This window comes from Lampris incognitus, chromosome 1 (assembly GCF_029633865.1).
Source record: "Lampris incognitus isolate fLamInc1 chromosome 1, fLamInc1.hap2, whole genome shotgun sequence".
Lineage (NCBI taxonomy): Eukaryota > Metazoa > Chordata > Actinopteri > Lampriformes > Lampridae > Lampris > Lampris incognitus.
This window is the reverse complement of record NC_079211.1, coordinates 51,289,407-51,306,948: the sequence shown is the minus strand read 5'-3', so window position 1 is coordinate 51,306,948 and position 17,542 is coordinate 51,289,407. Positions and strand designations below refer to the sequence as shown.

At 45.9% G+C, this 17,542-nt stretch overlaps 1 protein-coding gene across 2 annotated transcripts in view; it reads right to left on the bottom strand.

Annotated features, from left to right (window-relative positions):
- Positions 1–17,542, bottom strand: part of brd8b (bromodomain containing 8b) — a 49,973-nt gene that overhangs the window by 15,007 nt on the left and 17,424 nt on the right. For both annotated transcript variants that reach the window (XM_056296126.1, XM_056296117.1), the window contains exons 9-17: positions 16,376–16,567; positions 14,193–14,286; positions 13,038–13,180; positions 10,861–11,302; positions 10,695–10,732; positions 10,400–10,608; positions 7,428–7,520; positions 3,750–3,818; positions 2,034–2,319 (exon numbers count right to left, since the gene is read on the bottom strand). In XM_056296126.1, the coding sequence (XP_056152101.1) occupies positions 2,034–2,319; positions 3,750–3,818; positions 7,428–7,520; positions 10,400–10,608; positions 10,695–10,732; positions 10,861–11,302; positions 13,038–13,180; positions 14,193–14,286; positions 16,376–16,567 (1,566 nt within the window). The remainder of the gene's footprint in view (positions 1–2,033; positions 2,320–3,749; positions 3,819–7,427; positions 7,521–10,399; positions 10,609–10,694; positions 10,733–10,860; positions 11,303–13,037; positions 13,181–14,192; positions 14,287–16,375; positions 16,568–17,542) is intronic.

The following is a 17,542-nucleotide window of genomic DNA, read 5'->3' as shown; positions in this document are numbered from 1 at the left end:
ATGGTCTGACGAGACAAAAACTTTACTCTTTGGGCAGAACTCCAAGCACTATTTCTGGTGAACAACGGGCACTACTCATCACCTGGCTAATACCATCCCTACAGTGAAGCATGGTGGTAGCAACGTCATTCTACGGGGGTGCTTCTCAGCAGCAGGGACAGCGAAACTTGTCAGAACTGAGTGAAGCATGAATGCAGCCAAATACAGAGATCCTTGAAGAAAACCTGCTCAAGAGTGCAAGCAACCTCAGAGTGGGGCGACGGTTCACCTTTCAACATGACAATGACACAAAGCATACAGCCAAGACAACAATGAAGTGGCTTCAGGACAAGTCTGTGACTGTCCTTGAGTAGCTTAGCCAAAGCCCAGACTTAACCCATAGAACAGCTGTAGAGAGACCTGAAGAAGGCGGTTCATTGGTGTTTCCAATCCGATCTGATGGCGCTTGAGAGGATCCACCAGGAAGAATGGAATAAATTGCCCAGATCCAGGTGTGCAAAGCTTGTAGAGACTTACCCAAAAGGACCAGAAGAAAGAAAGAAAGAAAGGAAGTATCTTTATTTTGTCATTGTACAGTTAGTTGTTCGGTTACAATGAAATTTGTACTGCATTTAACCCATCCTATTGTACAGGAGTAATAGGCGGCTGTGGTACAGCACACGGGGGCCAACTCCAGTTCTTTCCATTGCCTTGCTCAGGGGCACAGGCAGGAGTATTAACCCTAAAATGCATGTCTTGTTGATCATGGGATGAAACCAGAGCACCTGGGGGAAACCCACACAGACGAGGGGAAAACATGTAAACTCCACATAGAAAGGACCTGGGATGGCCTGTGGTTTGAACCCAGGACCTTCTTAGTGTGAGGCAACAGTGCTAACCACTGGGCCACCGTGCCGCCCCGTACCCCTAAAAGCTGTACTTGCTGCCAAAGGGGCTTCTTCAAAATACTTAATTAAGGGTCTGAATACTGAATAATGAGAGTTTCAGTATTTGATTTTTAATAAATTTAGAAAAATGTCTAAAAAAACGTTTTCCCTTTGTCATTACAGGTTACTGAGTGTAGATTGACAGCAAAAAAAGGCAATTTTATCCATTTAAAATTAAATCTACAACACTGTGCAAAAACTAAAGGGGTCTGAATATCACAGAAAGTTGAATCAGTTCATCTGGACACAACGTTTATTGAGAGAAACGTTTCATCACTCATCTACGTGACCTCTTCAGTCTCAACTGACTGCAGGTAGCCCCACCCTCATAAACAGCACAGTTGTACAACGACCGAAAGCAACGGCTGGTTTCATATGCAAATTGCCATGACCATTAACTAGAGTTACAATGGTCATATGTACTATTCACAAAGGATTGGGGAATAGTTGTAACCACAGCACTGTAAGACGGCGACAGCTGTACTCTGCGCCCCCCCCCCCCCGGTTCAAGGATGGTTGTTCCCTCTTCACACAGATGGCTTCTTTGACTTCCCTGTTCAAACCAGCATTCCTCCCTATCAAAGATGTGCAAACCATCATCCTTAAAAGAGTGGCCACTGGCCTGTAGATAGGTGTAGACTGCACAGTCCTGGCGTTTGCATACGAAACAAACCGTTGGTTTCCATCATTATGTAACTGTGCTGATTATAAGGTCGGGGGATACCCGCAGTCAGTTGAGACTGAAGAGGTCACTTGGATGAGAGATTGAAATGTTTATCTCCACAAATGTTGTGTCCAGATGAACTGATTCAACTTTCTGTGATTTCCTTACCTGGAATATTGAGCATGCATAAAGATGAGGGTCTCAATACTTTCTAAAAGCCACTTATAAATATTGGTGGATATTATAGCTGCATAAAAACCACAATCCCATATTTTGTCAGATATTCTATTTCCAGTATGTTTCCACAACTGAAAAATGACAGCTCTCATGTCATGAACAGCTCTCATGACAGCTCTCATGTCATGAACTTTAGCAGACTTTCCGGGACATCGTAAAGGAACCCAAACTCCCCAAGAAACACCCAACCCCTCCACCTCACTCACCTTCTCAGCTGGTTCGCCCGGTTTGCGGCCCCCCTCCCTGCCACGGAGGCTTTTGGTGGAGATGGCACTCTCCGAGGTTTGCATGATGAGCTGGGTGGCCAAGAACTGCTGCACATGCTCCAGCACATCCCGCTGCATCTCCAGTGCCATGTGGTAGACGTCGTGGTCCGAGGAGTTGTACATGACAGCATTCTGGAACATTAGCATGATGTCGCGCTGGAATTCGGCCGTGGTGCGGATTACACCCGACTCGATGTTCTTCTTGATGGCGGACAGGTCCATGGGCCTGCAGCATGATGCAAAGGACAGGTAAGGAGGAATAAATGCGTTTAAGTTAATGCACTGCATTACCACTACAGTGAATGAGCCATAATGCGTCAAAGTGTCATCATTTATGTCGAGAGATGTTTAATTAAGAATGGCTAAAATAAAGAACACTGACGTTTAACGATCTAATTACAATATCTAGAACCACCCTCCTACAAACAGAATATTCCTGGGTTAAACATGGGTGTACTATTCTAGTGTCCTATCCAGGTCATTGTTCTTGTACATCGTAAACAGAAAAGTATCTCCTGCACACTGGGCCAGTTGAAAAGGTGAATTACAGCTTTTTGATATACCACAAAGATTATCCAAAAGCTTCCGGCTAACCCAACCAGCACATCTTTTCTGTGTTTGACTCAGCAGCCAGAATAGGTTCTATGTTTGGAAATAAGAGTATCTGGCATCCGGGTAGCATAGCGGTCTATTCCATTGCCTACCAACACGGGGATCACCGGTTCGAATCCCCGTGTTACATCCGGCTTGGTCAAGTGTTCCTACAGACGTAATTGGCCGTGTCTGTGGGTGTGTGTCCTGGTCGCTGCACTAGCTCCTCCTCTTGTCAGTCGGGGTGCCTGTTCGGGGGGGAGGGGGAACTGTGGGGAAAAACCATGATCCTCCCATGCGCTACATCCCCCTGGTGAAACTCTTCACTGTCAGGTAAAAAGAAGCGGCTGGCGACGCCACATGTACTGGAGGAAAGATGTGGTAGTCTGCAGCCCTCCCCCAGGTCGGCAGAGGGGGTGGGGCAGCAACCGGGACGGCTCGGAAGATGTGGGGTAATTGGCGAAGTACAATTGGGGAGAAAAAGGGGGGAAAAAATCCCCCCCCAAAAAAAGAACCAACATGGATACAGAGGAAAGACATCTCTGTATACTACTACTTTCGGCTGCTCCCATTAGGGGTTCCCACAGCGGATCATCCGTTTCCATCTCCTCCTGTCCTCTGCATCTTCCTCTGTCACACCAGTCACCTGCATGTCCTCCCTCACCACATCCATAAACCTCCTCTTTGGCCTTCCTCCTCTCCTCTTCCCTGGCAGCTCCATATTCAGCATCCTTCTCCCAATATACCCAGCATCTCTCCTCCACACATGTCCAAGCCACCTCAATCTTGTCTCTCTTGCTTTGTCTCCAAACCGTCCAACTTGAGCAGTCCCTCTAATATAATCGTTCCTAATCCTGTCCTTCTTCATCACTCCCAGTGAGAATCTTAGCATATTCAACTCTGCCACCTCCAGCTCCGCCTCCTGTCTTTTCGTCAGTGCCACTGTCTCCAAACCATATAAAGACATCTCTGTATACACCGCCGAAATAAATAAATAAATAAATAAATAAACAAAAACAATGACTATTCATACATTTATAAAGGAGAGAGTATAAGTAACCTGACCTGTGCACAATGCTGTGGTAACCGGGGGCAATGTCGTCCGATACAGGCTGCAGGAAGACGCTGGCATACCTACAGGTAACACACACACACACACACACACACACACACACACACACACACACACACACACACACACACACACATCAAATACCGGCCGTAGCTGCCTGGAGCTCTTTGTTATTCTCACCTCCAGAATTCTATCATTTCAATAGTTACCTGAAAATACGTCCCATTTTGTCAGATATACCCATAGTGAAACAACCAGGGAACAATATCTTAAGTGCAATCCACTTAAAACCCCACTTGATCATAGCTCAGTTATAATAAATCCCCTTGGCAACAAACCATTCATTGCCATATTCAATGTTTTGAACCAACCATCCCATTTTTTTCTGGAAAGCACTGAAAATGTCAACCCACAAAACATCTGATTCAAAAGAGAAGCACTCCCTAGCAAGCATTTACCGAAAAACACTGAAAACATTTGTTGTTGGTTATACACAGTAACCAGCAGCACTAAATTAACACTGTAGGTGTTAAATTAACACCAAGTAAGTGTTTATTTAACAGAGTTGAATGTAACTACATTTCAGAAAACACTTGGTCCCACCCGAAAATACTGTTAAATTTACTCTATAGCCAAACTTTCAGAGTAAATTCTACTAAAAATGTGTTAAAATTAACACTAAAATGTGTAAAAATATTGAACACTGTGGCATAATCACACTCTTCAGAGTAATATAATCACACTTTACATCGTTAAAATCTAACTCAAACCTGTTAAAATTTGACACGCGTGTGTAACCGTATTTAACAGTGTTATTTTTTAAATCTTGATTGCATGATAGTGTTGTCGAATTACTGTAATGTAATTAATGTCAAAAGCAAACAAACACAATAACACAAGATGACAGTACCAGCATTTATTGTAAACGTCAGAACCATTTCCCTGCAGTCCCATTCTCATGCTCACCTTGCCTACAATGATGAAATTATCAACACATCAGTGTGTCATGCTTGTGTGGTCTGAGTCATCAAGGCTCACCTGGTCCCCATCCCCCGATTAGTATTTCGGTTCACCTGCGCCCCATTTACCTGAGTAACCCATTTAGCTGATTGCCCGTGCTGTACTTACCTGATCCCCAGTCCCTTATTTGGCTTGCAGTTCCTGCCCTGCCCTCCCCTGCCCTGCTCCCCATTCCCTAATTGGTGAGCCTGTCCCTGCCCTGCTCACCAGGGGCCTCGTGTATCAGTCGTTACTATGGGCAAATGTGTTGTTACACACCCATGGGATTTTTTAGCCCTGAAGTTTGTCTCAGAGACCAGTGTAGAACCTGGGTAACCTCCGAAATTAGACACCGATTAGCTAACACTGATGTCTTTGCAGGCCTGGGTGATTGCTCGTTGCAAGAGGTAGACAATAGATGTTAGGAGGAAGGAATTACAACTAACCATCATGCTTTGCAGCTGTCTGTCAGACAATCGTGAGGGCTAAAAAATTCCACAGGTGTGTACGCACAAATTTGCCCATAGTAACGACTGATACATGAGGCCCCTGTTCTCAATTTCCCTGACTGGCTCTCCAGCAGGGTATATATTCCCCCTGGTTGCCCTGGCGCTTTGTCAGATTGACACACACACACACACACACACACACACACACACACACACACACACACACACACACACACACACACACACACACTGACTTTTGGTAGCTGAATAGATCACGTCTCATCTCTGGTCTTTCTTGCTGCCTGAATCTACGTTCCCCATGTTGTGAGTGTGTTTATGTTAATAAAACCTTGTTCTATCCCACTCTGTCTCCGCTGTCTGCATTTGGGTCTTCAACTCCTTCCCCCCGGCGTGACACAATGTAGACGTCACAAATCACATGCTCACCAGAAGAAGCCATATGGGACAACAAACAGGTGTCGTTCATCCATATGACATTTGTACGCATGTCAGAAGGCCGATGATAATGCAGGTTGTCCACATTGGAGAAAACAAAACCGTGTTGTGACCTGGTTACTTGGAAATGTTCTTGATAAGCTACAGTAACTAAAGGCACAGTGAGCAGCAACAGTCTTTTTTTTCCTGCTCTCCAGCTCTCCCAGCCAAGCAAAATCGACGCTCAAAATAAAAACTTCACATGATGACTCAAACTTAGACGTAGACGTGGACAAAGACGTAATCGGTACTGGGTGAGGCCACTGCAAAGGCGAGTCCGCGCCACCATCTTCCCACACTGAAAGCAATATAGTGTACGCTATGAAGTGCCAGGAGGATTGCCGTGAATTGTACATCGGGGAAATCAAACAGACGCTGGCCAAGAGGATGGCGCAACACGGGAGAGCTAACACGTCAGGCCAGGACTCCACAGTCTACACCACCTACACAGTCTACACCACCTACAGACCACTGGCCACTCTTTCAAGGATGAGGATGTGCACATCCTTGATAGGGAGGAACGCTGGTTTGAACGGGGAGTCAAAGAAGCCATCTATGTGAAGAGGGAACGATCATCCTGAACCGAGGCGGGGGGGGGTTGGGGCTAAGTAGATCTTTCACCATCTTACAATGATGTGATTGCAACCATTCCCCAATCTTGTGTGAATGGTACACATGGCCTTTGTTACTCTAGTTAATGGTAACGGTAATTTGCATATGAAACCGATCGTTGTTTTCGGTCGTTATGCCACTGTGTTGTTCATAAGGGTGGGGATACCTGCAGTCAGTTGAGACTGAAGAGGTCACTTAGATGATGATGAAACGTTTCTCTCTCAATAAATGTTGTGTCCAGGTGAAGTGATGCACCTTTCCGTGACTACTCATTTAATGTAAGCACATTGGGATACATTTACGATTGTTACTACACAGTGTTTTACTTTTCTAGCTTCATGCTGATATTGAAGAATGCCATATAGTCAAGGCTCAGCGTTTTCAGTTTTTACCGATTTTCGTCAAAAAATACCCAGATTTTTAAAATGATTTTCACCTGGATTTTATGTTTTCACAGATCCAAAAGTTGTTTCTGTTCGTGTGAGGTGATTTAACAGTGTCCTCTTGTGGCGAAATTCGGCATGCTGGATGGCTTGAAAAACTGAAAACGCTGAGCCTTGCATATAGTATACTGATGTTTGGTATTTATGCCTTCCTATTGCACGTGGGGAATGTGATTGGTTGCAGGCTTACAGCCACTCCCTATTTAAGATGGCTTCTCGTTGTCACAAACCATCTGCCTAATGAAAGTCTAGCACCGACACTTTGCAAATAAATGTATTACTGCAAGCTAGACAGCGTGCAGGGGTTTATTTCCAACTTTTGATCCGCTCGTCCCTCTCCTACGCGCCGGTCTCATGAAATCCATGTGCAAAGTTTTCTTCTGTTTTGAATATTTGGATTTTATAACGCTTCTCCCACTACTATGAACAATTGCCATTAACTTTATTCATTGGGCTATTTAACTATGAGTGGACTGCAATCAGATGAAAATCCCCAGCTGTACTGGGTATGCTGTCAAAATGGCATTGGGGGAGGAAATTGGGAAAAGAAAGCATCAAAATGCAGACTTATTGTGTAGTAGCTGTTCAGTGGAGACTGGCTGACAGACTGATTGTGGAGTAGCTGTTCAGTGGAGACTGGCTGACACGGTAAGATAATGCAGGAAGAGCTCACCTGTGATTGGCTGCGGCTCTCCACACCAGCATGATGGCTTTCTTCCAGATCTTCTGGGCCTGCACAGCCTCTTGGTCCTCACCACATGTGGACCTACCTCAGAAACGGGGAGGGCAGGAAGTAAGAGGGGGACAGATGGGGAGGGGGAAAGAAAGGAAAAGAAATTATTGGGAACGGAAAGTCGAGGCAGTGGGAGAGAAAAACCGCGGGTGTTAGAGAAAAGAGGAAAGACAGCACGAGTTGGAGTCAGAATACTTGTGCATCAGCAGCCAAAAAGTGCTTAGCAAAGAGGAATTGAGTCCAAAACTGATTCCGAAGATCATGACCCACATATCCCCGCCTACGCCAAATAAGAACAATGTAGATATTGTCTCACAATCTACTGTTACAGTAAAGACAGGGGTCAACTTCAGTCATAAGCCATTCAGTTCTTGGCTGCTCTTCTTCTAACTGTCCAGGATCCAGACTGTGTAAAGACAACGTTGACTCTTATCAAAGAATGTTGAATCAATTCATCTGGATACAGCATTTATTGACAAATACATTTCATCACTCAACTGACATCTTCAGTCTAAACCAGGGGTGGGCAATCTTCTCCAGAAAGGGGCAAGTGTGGGTGAAGGCTTCTGTTCCAACCAAGCAGTTACACACCTTGTGTCTCCTAATCAAGTTCCTCACCAAAGACGCTACTGGTTGATTAGTGGGATAAGGTGTGTAACTGCTTGGTTGGAACAAAAGCTTTCACCCACACCAGCCCTTTCTGGATAAGACTGCCCACCCCTGGTCTAAACTGATTGCAGGTATCCCCACCCCATATACAGTACAATGAAGTTGCATAACGACCGAAACCAACGACCAGTTTCATTTGCAAATATGGGTGTGACCTTGAACCAGAGTTTCGATGGCCATGTGTACTAGTCACAAGGGGTTGGGGAATAGTTGCAATTACAGCATTGTAACACCTGTCACCATCTTACGATGCTGTGGTTACAACTATTCCCCAACCCTATGTGAATAGTACACATGGCCATCGACACTCTAGTTTAATGGGCACACCCATATTTGACCATGAAACTGGTTGTTGGTTTCGGTCCTTATACATCTGTCACCATCTTACAATGCTGTGATTGGAACAATCCCTAATCCTGGGCATCCGGGTAGCGTAGCGGTCTATTCCATTGCCTACCAACACGGGGATCACCGGTTCGAACCCCTGTGCTACCTCCGGCTTGGTCAGGCATCCCTACAGACACAACTGGCCGCGTCTGCAGGCGGGAAGCCCGGATATGGGTGTGTGTCCTGGTTGCTGCACTTGCGCCTCCTCTGATCGGTCGAGGCACTTGTTCGGGGGAGGAGGGGGAATAGCGTGATCCTCCCATGCGCTACGTCCCCCTGGCGAAACTCCTCACTGTCAGGTGAAAAGCAGCGGCCGGTGACTCTGCATGTATCGGAGGAGGCTTGTGGTAGTCTGCACCCTCCCCGAACCAGCAGAGGGGGTGGAGCAGCAATTGGGACAGCTCGGAAGAGTGGGGTAATTCTTCTTCTTCAAGGCTTCCTCGTTAGCGAGGGTTGCCAGCACCATCAGGATGACATGCTTGCCAAACAAGTCTCCTCCAGTTCTTTCTGTCCTGGGCTGATCTTGTTGCCTGCGATATTTTCAGACTAAGCCATTCTCTGATGTCATCATGATACTGCCTTTTTGGTCGGCCTCTCTTGCACTTTGCTGGTGTAGTTCCCAAAATCGCTGTCTTTGTTAATTTACTTCCACCTGGACAAAAGGTATGCCCAAAGAATGATAGCTTTCTTTTCATTATATGTGCCATTGGTCTTCTTTTTGTTCCTAATTCATTAAGGATGCTAGCATTCGATCGTTACTCTGTCCAACTTATTGGAAGCATCCTATGATAAAGCCACATCTCTGCAGCCTCAACCCTGTTTACCATCGCTTTCTTCCATGTCCCACTTTCAGCTCCATATGACAACACTGGCCAGACGGGTGCTTTAAGTAGACTGACTTTCACTTCTTTTCTTATTCCCCTATCTCTCCATATTTGTACCATCTCCATCATTCTTTTCTTTGCTAGGGTAATTCTGATTTTTATGTTGTCTGTACAATCACCGTCATTTTTCTTAACTGAACCCAAGTATTTGAAGCGCTCTAGGTGTTGTGGGGTAATTGGCCGGATACAATTGCGGAGCAAAAGAGGGGGGAAAATCCAAAAAAGAAAAAAGAAATCCCTAATCCTCTGTGAATAGTACCCATGATCCATGGTCATACCCATGGTTGCATATGAAACTGGTCCCTGGTTTCGGTCATAAGGAACTGTATGGTACTGTATTATTTATAAGGGTGGGGATACCTGCAGCCAGTTGAGACTGATGATGTCACTTAGTTGAGTGATGAAACGTATCTGTCAATAAACGTTGCATCCAGATGAACTGATTCAACCTTCTTTGATTTTCTTACCTGGATTATTGAGCATGCAGCAAGACAAATGTTGACTCTTATTTAGATATTTTCACAAGACTAAGTTTGTTGTAACATCTTGAAAACCTTTTGCGAGTATAGAGAGTAACTACTCTCATATTTCTCTAGCAACTGTTGAGTTTCTTTGGAGAAATATATAAACGTAACAGCCAACAGCCAATGTGGTCCAGAAATGTCATTATGTCTTTCCATAATGTCTGTTATTGCAAGATACATTAAAATTAAATACAGAGGATTTTAATTGCCACTGGGCCCTAATAAACACATTTCTTAGGGCACACCAAACTTAATTCAGAGCCAATAGGTTAAGAGTGCACATTGTCAATTGTAGTTTTCGGATTTAGGTGTATCCTGTCGTTGATGCAGGCCCTTATTTTTACATTAGTAACACAGTAGCACATATATGTGTGTGTGTGTGTGTGTCTGTGTTTTACTATGATTATCACTATCACAGATGGAACGGGATACATTACTGGACACTCACAACTGAGAGGAAGAGGCGGGGCTGCTGGCCAGTGAATCGGCTGTGGTGTAGCGCTGGGAGGCAGGGCCATAGCCATCTTCACTCTCACTGGCTGCCCGCTCCACCTCCGACAAATAGGAACCCTCCCCCTCTCCCTCTCCACACTCTTCCTTCAGCTCCATTCCTTCTTCTGGGTCACCCTCACTCCCTGGCTCCTCCTCCTTCACCTCCTGGATCCAAAAGGAGTGGAAACTTTGGTGATTTTGCTGCATTTAGAGGTTGTGTGTCAAGGTGTGTGTGTGTGCGCCTGTGGTACCTTGGATTCTTTTCCTGACACAAAGCTGTCCTCGGAGTCTGTGAAACAAAACCAAAGGGATAGAGCAGAACATTAAAAAACACATCAGCAAGGTTTGAGTGCATTTGTGTGTATCTGTATGTGTGTGTTTATGTTTTTTTGTTCGAGTGCACGTGTGTTCATCCACCTAGACAGGGCAGATTGGGTTCCGACTGGCTCCAATCCTCCCCCTCGCTCTTCACCGTTCCCTCAGCTCCTTCCTTCCCTGCCACCCCCTCCTCGGTGACTTCGCTTCCTGCCGTGCCCTCGTCAGAGGCGACAGAGGAAGTGATGTCACTGCCCGCTGCCTCTGGACCATCGCAAATCCCCTTGAGCTGTTCTTCCTTCTTAATCACTGGTTGGTTTGGGGTGTCCGGGTCTGCGGGAGTAGGGACTGTCGTCACAGCCACGTCCTGAGTCTCTGGCACCGGGTCCAGATCTTGGGCTGTGGGTGCAGGCAGTTCTGATGTCTTCAGCTCTTGGGAATCCCAGGGGCCCGGCAGGGAGTGTCCCTCCGAGACCCCCTCCTCACAAAGCGAGAGGGCTGCTTCCACAGCCGCTGCATCTAAGGCCTCCACGGAGTCATCCACCTGGGATGGGGGGAAAGAGACCTTTGACCTTTAACCAAGTCTTTAACAGTCCAATTTTCCATTCACATTAAAATAACAGTATTATTAACACACACATACATATTGAACAACAGTCCCCATACACAGCAAACACAAAAGATACAGACCTCCCCTTTTTCAGAACTGAAGAATAAGTACCTGGTTTTCTACAGTGCACAGAACATCTCCATGTCCCCAAACAGGAACAAATTCTTCCACGTTGGAAATAATTTTGAAATACATGAACTCAATTTCCAGCCGAGCAGCCACCAGACCCCTGAGCATGAGTGTGGCATCTGTGCACCCTGGGCCTTTTATTTTGTTTCTTCTACCGAGCCAAATGCTAATTTCTGCCTGACCTTTCAGACAATTAACCAAGGCGACATGTAATTTTGCATATCATACGGCATTTGTAAATGCTTGTGTTAGCGACAGCTGCTTTGTGGAAGCACTTTGACGTTTGTCGGTCTCTCTCTTTTTTTGAGCCGCGCACTCTTCATATTCGGTGATGTGATTGTGTTCTCATGAGTAAACAGATTGGTGGCAGTACCTTTGGTTGGTGAAATTGTTTTTCCACAGTGTTTACACGTGACTTGCGTCCAAACGACGGACACGGCATTGTTCTTAGGTATAAGCTGCTCAGGTTGAGGCCTATTTGTTGGCTCAGTGTCAGTGCTCATGTCGTCCACGCCGCCAGCTCGCTTTGAGTGAACTAACGGTAGTGTGACGGGGCGGAGGCACGTGATGAACATGACGTAGTATTTTCTAAAGGTACAGTTCGTGAACGCACGCATGGGGAGAAATTATTAACCGAATTAACCGACATGAGCGAGATTAAGTCGGTGAGAGGTTCTTAATGTCGGTTTCAAGACAGGTTTGGTTAATGACCCCGCCCTATCAGTGGGTTTTCCCTAATTTCTCCAAATTTGGTGGATTTGGTGACATATGGTTGTCACAATAGTTCATTTTCGTACCACAAATCCCAGAATTTCAGTTCAAACGAACGTGATCCTGAATGTGCGGAAATTGTTCACATGCAGCTCACAATTTTTGACAGCTGCAAATTTTGGTACGACACCGACATGGTTTGCTTGGCTGTGCACTATAGCAGTAGGTCGGTATAAAGTGCATACGTACACAAACTGCTATACATGTGTGTCCTGCGTACAGCAGTGTGTAGCTTTGTCTTGGATACGTACTCTAAGACTATTTTTTAATTGAGTTTAGTTTTACTTGGATAATCAACACAAAGAGTTAAAATTTCTAACGAAGTGCTTTTTGATAGTTGTTAGTAGATAGGTTGCTAGTTAGGCTAACCATGAATGGCACAAACATCTCCACTATATTTAATAAATAATTTTTTTACTTATATTTTTTATTTGTATTCAATTTTTTTTATTTAATTCTTAATTTATTAAATAAATAAATTTAATACATAAAGTTTTAATAAATAAATTTTTACTTAATTTTTTTCAAAAACATTTCTATTTTTATTTTACTATTAAACCATTTTATTAATTAAATAAATAAATGTAATAAAAGTTTCAATCAATATTTTTTTTTATTTTTCTTTTATTATTACATTATTTTATTTATTCAATAAATACATTTACTAAATAAAGTTTTGTGCACAAAAACCCTGCTCTTCTTTCTTTGTTGATAGATTTTTTGTTTCCGGTGACGTGGAACCTTTCACACATACAAACAAGGAACATACCTTTTCTTCGATGATCGCAATTATGTCTCCTACAGTCTCCAGGTCCAGCTCATCGCCCATGTAAGACACAGCCACCAGGTCTTCCTCCACCAATCCTGTTTCCTCACTCAGCTCCACCTTCACGCCAGCTTCTGCTTCGACCTCTTGACGCACAGAAACAACCAAACACACATGTAAATACATACACGAGAATGCAGGCAGAAAAACAACACATGAACAGGGATATGAAAGTTGGCTCAACATCACATGAGGCGATGACGTGACACTCTGAAGGTAACCAGCTTCTTGAAGGAGTGTTTCCCTGCATATTGTTAAAGATCTGCACATTCACAAGAATCGTTTTTCCCTTATCTAGCTATCAACACAGGTACAGCATATCAAGTTATATAAATTATGATACTTAGGCAGACACACACATACTCAAACTCCCACGCCCATGACCTAAAGTCAATATGTAATTGCTTGGCCTGAAAATGGACACCCCTTTTCCACACCGAGAGACAGGAAAATTAAAAAGAGCAAGACAGGACAAGTTCAGACTGTCGAGATAAATGCAAGCATTCACTTCCCCTGGCTATACATTACCCCACTCTTCCGAGCCGTCCCGGTCGCTGCTCCACCCCCTCTGCTGATCCGGGGAATGCTGCAGACTACCACATGCCTCCTCCCATACATGTGGAGTCACCAGCTGCTTCTTTTCACCTGACAGTGAGGAGTCACATGCCTCCTCCCATACATGTGGAGTCGCCAGCTGCTTCTTTTCACCTGACAGTGAGGAGTTTCACCAGGGGGACGTAGCGCAGGGGAGGATCACGCTATTCCCCCCAGTTCCCCCGAACGGGCACCCCAACCGACCAGAGGAGGCGCTGGTGCAGCGACCGGGACACATACCCACATCCGGCTTCCCACCCGCAGACGCGGCCAATTGTGTCTGTAGGGACGCCCGACCAAGCCAGAGGTAACACGGGGATTCGAACCGCCGATCCCCGTGTTGGTAGGCAACGGAATAGACCGCCATGCTACCCGGACGCTCCAACCACTACCACCTTTTAATTTTTGTCTATGTAACATATGAAACGGCTTCGTGGTTTGTCCCTTCTTGGATGATAATCACGCCACTGACTGAAGGTTTTTGTTCATGGTAGGTTTATTCACCTATGGCGACGTCTTGACTTGTCGGCATGGCAGCTGCAACAGTGGCGATCTGAACACCGTTGGTGAGGCTTGTAGTCGAGTCGCCCTCCGCCACCTGACATAACCAAATACAGGACACAATTCAGCAAAGAAATTAGCAAGAGGCAACGGTTTGTTGTGAGATATCGCCACGGGTGTCGTGAGGCCTGTGGCAAAGTGGACAAGTAACAGCCCGTCTACCGTAATGGCATTCATGAAACAGTTATTCAAAACACCCCACCCTTTTTATTGATGAGAGTAACCTGTATATAAATGTTTACAAATACATCCTAAAAAAAATATATATCATTTTTGGCATGTGTCTTTGTTTTAGGTGGTAATCCAGGGAAACACACAGTTAGCTGCTGGTTAGTTGGCCTACCAAAACTTTCATTTGATTTTTAAAGAGGTTAACAGTTTGAGTGTATTCAGAAGACTAGTTATTACATTTCTCTTACGTTACTGCACAGCTCAGGAGGCAGAAGAAGACACTAGCTGTGGTCTGAATGTCTGAATCCATTGCTGACTAGTTTGCATTGATCAACTGCAAAGGTTCTGTTGGAAGGTTACTGAAGTACTGCCTCCGAATCATCCAGGAGGCGGCCGTACCAGTTGGGTCTAAATCCTTACTAAGTGAAACTGTCATGTAAATATTTAGCAAGTCAGAATTCACACCACATCTCATCATCTCATCTCATATCAGCAGATTCTCTGGGGTCGAGTCGTGGTGGAAGCAAGCTAAGTAGGGCATTCCAGATGTCCCTCTCCCCCAGCAACGCCCTCCAGCTCCTCCTGGGGGATCCCAAGGTGTTCCCAGGCCAGACTGGACATGTGGTCCCTCCAGCGAGTTCTGGGTCTACCCCGGGGTCTCCTCCCAGTTGGCTGTGCCCGGAAAACCTCCAAAGGAAGGCGCCCAGGGGGCATCCTAATCAGATGCCCGAACCACCTCAACTGGCTCCTTTCGATGCGAAGGAGCAGCGGTTCTACTCCAAGCTCCCCCCGGATGTCCGAGCTCCTATCTCTAAGGCTGAGCCCTGACACCCTATGGAGGAAACTCATTTCAGCTGTCTGTACCCGCGATCTCACCCTTTCGGTCACTACCCAAAGAACATCACCATAGGTGAGGGTTGGAATGAAGACTGACTGGTAAATTGAGAGCTTTACCTTCTGACACAGCTCCTTATTCAACACAACGGTCCAGTACAACGTTTACTGCTGATGCTGCACCAATCCGCCTGTCAATCTCTCGCTCCATCCTACCCTCACTCGTGAACAAGACCAACTCACTTGCACCCCCAGGGATGAGTTGTTGCCTCAAGTGAAGGAGTTCAAGTATCTCAGGGTATCTCCAATTGTATCAAGCCAATTACCCCACTCTTCTGAGCTGTACCGGTCACTGCTCCACCCCCTCCGCCGATCCAGGGAGGGATGCAGACTGCCACATGCCTCGTCCGATACATGTGGAGTCGCCGGCCGCTTCTTTTCACCTGACAGTGAGGAGTTTCACCAGGGGGACGTAGTGCGTGGGAGGATCATGCTATTCCCCCCAGTCCCCCCCCCGAACAGGCGCCCCGACCGACCAGAGGAGGTGCTGGTGCTGCGACCAGGACACGTACCCACATCCGGCTTCCCACCCACAGACATGGCCAATTGTTGTCTATAGGAACGCCCGACCAAGCCGGAGGTAACACAGGGATTCAAACCGGCGATCCCCATGTTGGTAGGCAACGGAATAGGCAGGGGCATCCGGGTAGCTACCCGGACACCCCTGTAAACAGTTTTTGATTGACTGGCTGCTGTGATGTCTGCCTGGTAACAGATTTACACATTACTAAGGCTTTACTAGCTACCACATTACTTAGCGTTGAACGGTGCAACCCAAATTAGTAAATCACTTGTTTACAACTTAATAATTAATACCAAGAACCTAGTGAAGACTTAATACACAAACTTAATGACAAATTTACAAATGACTGGTGCAACCCTGTTCAGAACATTAACATAATTTTAGGGAAATTAGCATTTTCATCAAGCTCAACCAACCATTTAAACCTAGTACACCTTATTTTCTTTTTAACTATATAATATTTTGGCAGAAGTAATTTACATTACGCTGTCTTTCCGTTTCACTTTAAGACAAATCTCTTGCTTAAATGCCTCCTTACCAGTCGGGGGCTGGCAGAGATGAGGCTTCCCTTTTTCAGCAACTCGGACAAAAGAGGCGAGGGCGGTGGCGTGGCCTTCTGGGTGAGGAGCCTTTTCTGCGGGGAGTCATCCACCAGAGCAGCCAGGCTTCCGTCTTTAGGCCCCAGGCCCGGAGCGTCTGCGGCGGGCAGGAACACCCCGACTCCCTGGGCCTAGCGGAGGAGGCATAGAGAGAATGACACCTTCTCAAACCATTCCCGTACACACAAACTGGGGTTTGCCAAGGGGTACCGTTGGCTTACACCCCTATACAATGGACACAGACAGGAACGAAGATGAAATCTGAGGCAAGGCTGAACCACGTAGATAGAAGTGAGTATGTGTGGTTGCTTTTTTTCCCCACACCCTTATCTTTTTTTGCAGCAGTAGGGTTTGGCAGACCATTGTGCTGAGCAACACTTGACTGCTCTTGTACCAACCAACACCTGAATGAACACTGGTGTGGTGTATTTGTACAGTATGCAAGTGTGTTAGGGATGTCGGGATTAAAGTCCCCCCTCCAGTCATGTTTTAAGGCATATTAAATGCTCTGCTTAATAAATTGTCTGATTTGGGTTTTTTTCTGCAAAATAAGTTTAATCATATTGTTAAAATCCTGAAAATCACATCTGCTCCTTCTCCCTCATTAGAAAAAAAATACAGAATCCATCCATCCATCCGTTATCCGAACCGCTTGTCCTGCTCTCAGCGGTGCGGGGATGCGGAACCTATCCCAGCAGTCACTGGGCGGCAGGCAGGGAGACGCCCTGGACAGGCCGCTAGGCCATCACACAGGGCCCACACACACACACACACACACGCACACACACACACACACCCACCTAGGGGCAATTTAGTACAGCCGATTCACCTGACCTACATGTATTTAGACTGTGGGAGGAAACCGGAGCACCCGGAGGAAACCTACACAGACATGGGGAGAACATGCAAACTCCTCACAGAGGACAACCCAGGACGACCCCCAAGGTTGGACTACCTCGGGGCTCGAACCCAGGACCTTCTCGCTGTGAAGCGACCGCGCTAACCACTGCACCATCGTGCCGCCCCTGTGGTTTCCAAATTGCAAGAATTTTAGAAGCTACGGTATCTAAGCTTCGGTATTCATTCAGTCTCGAGTTCATCTTGAA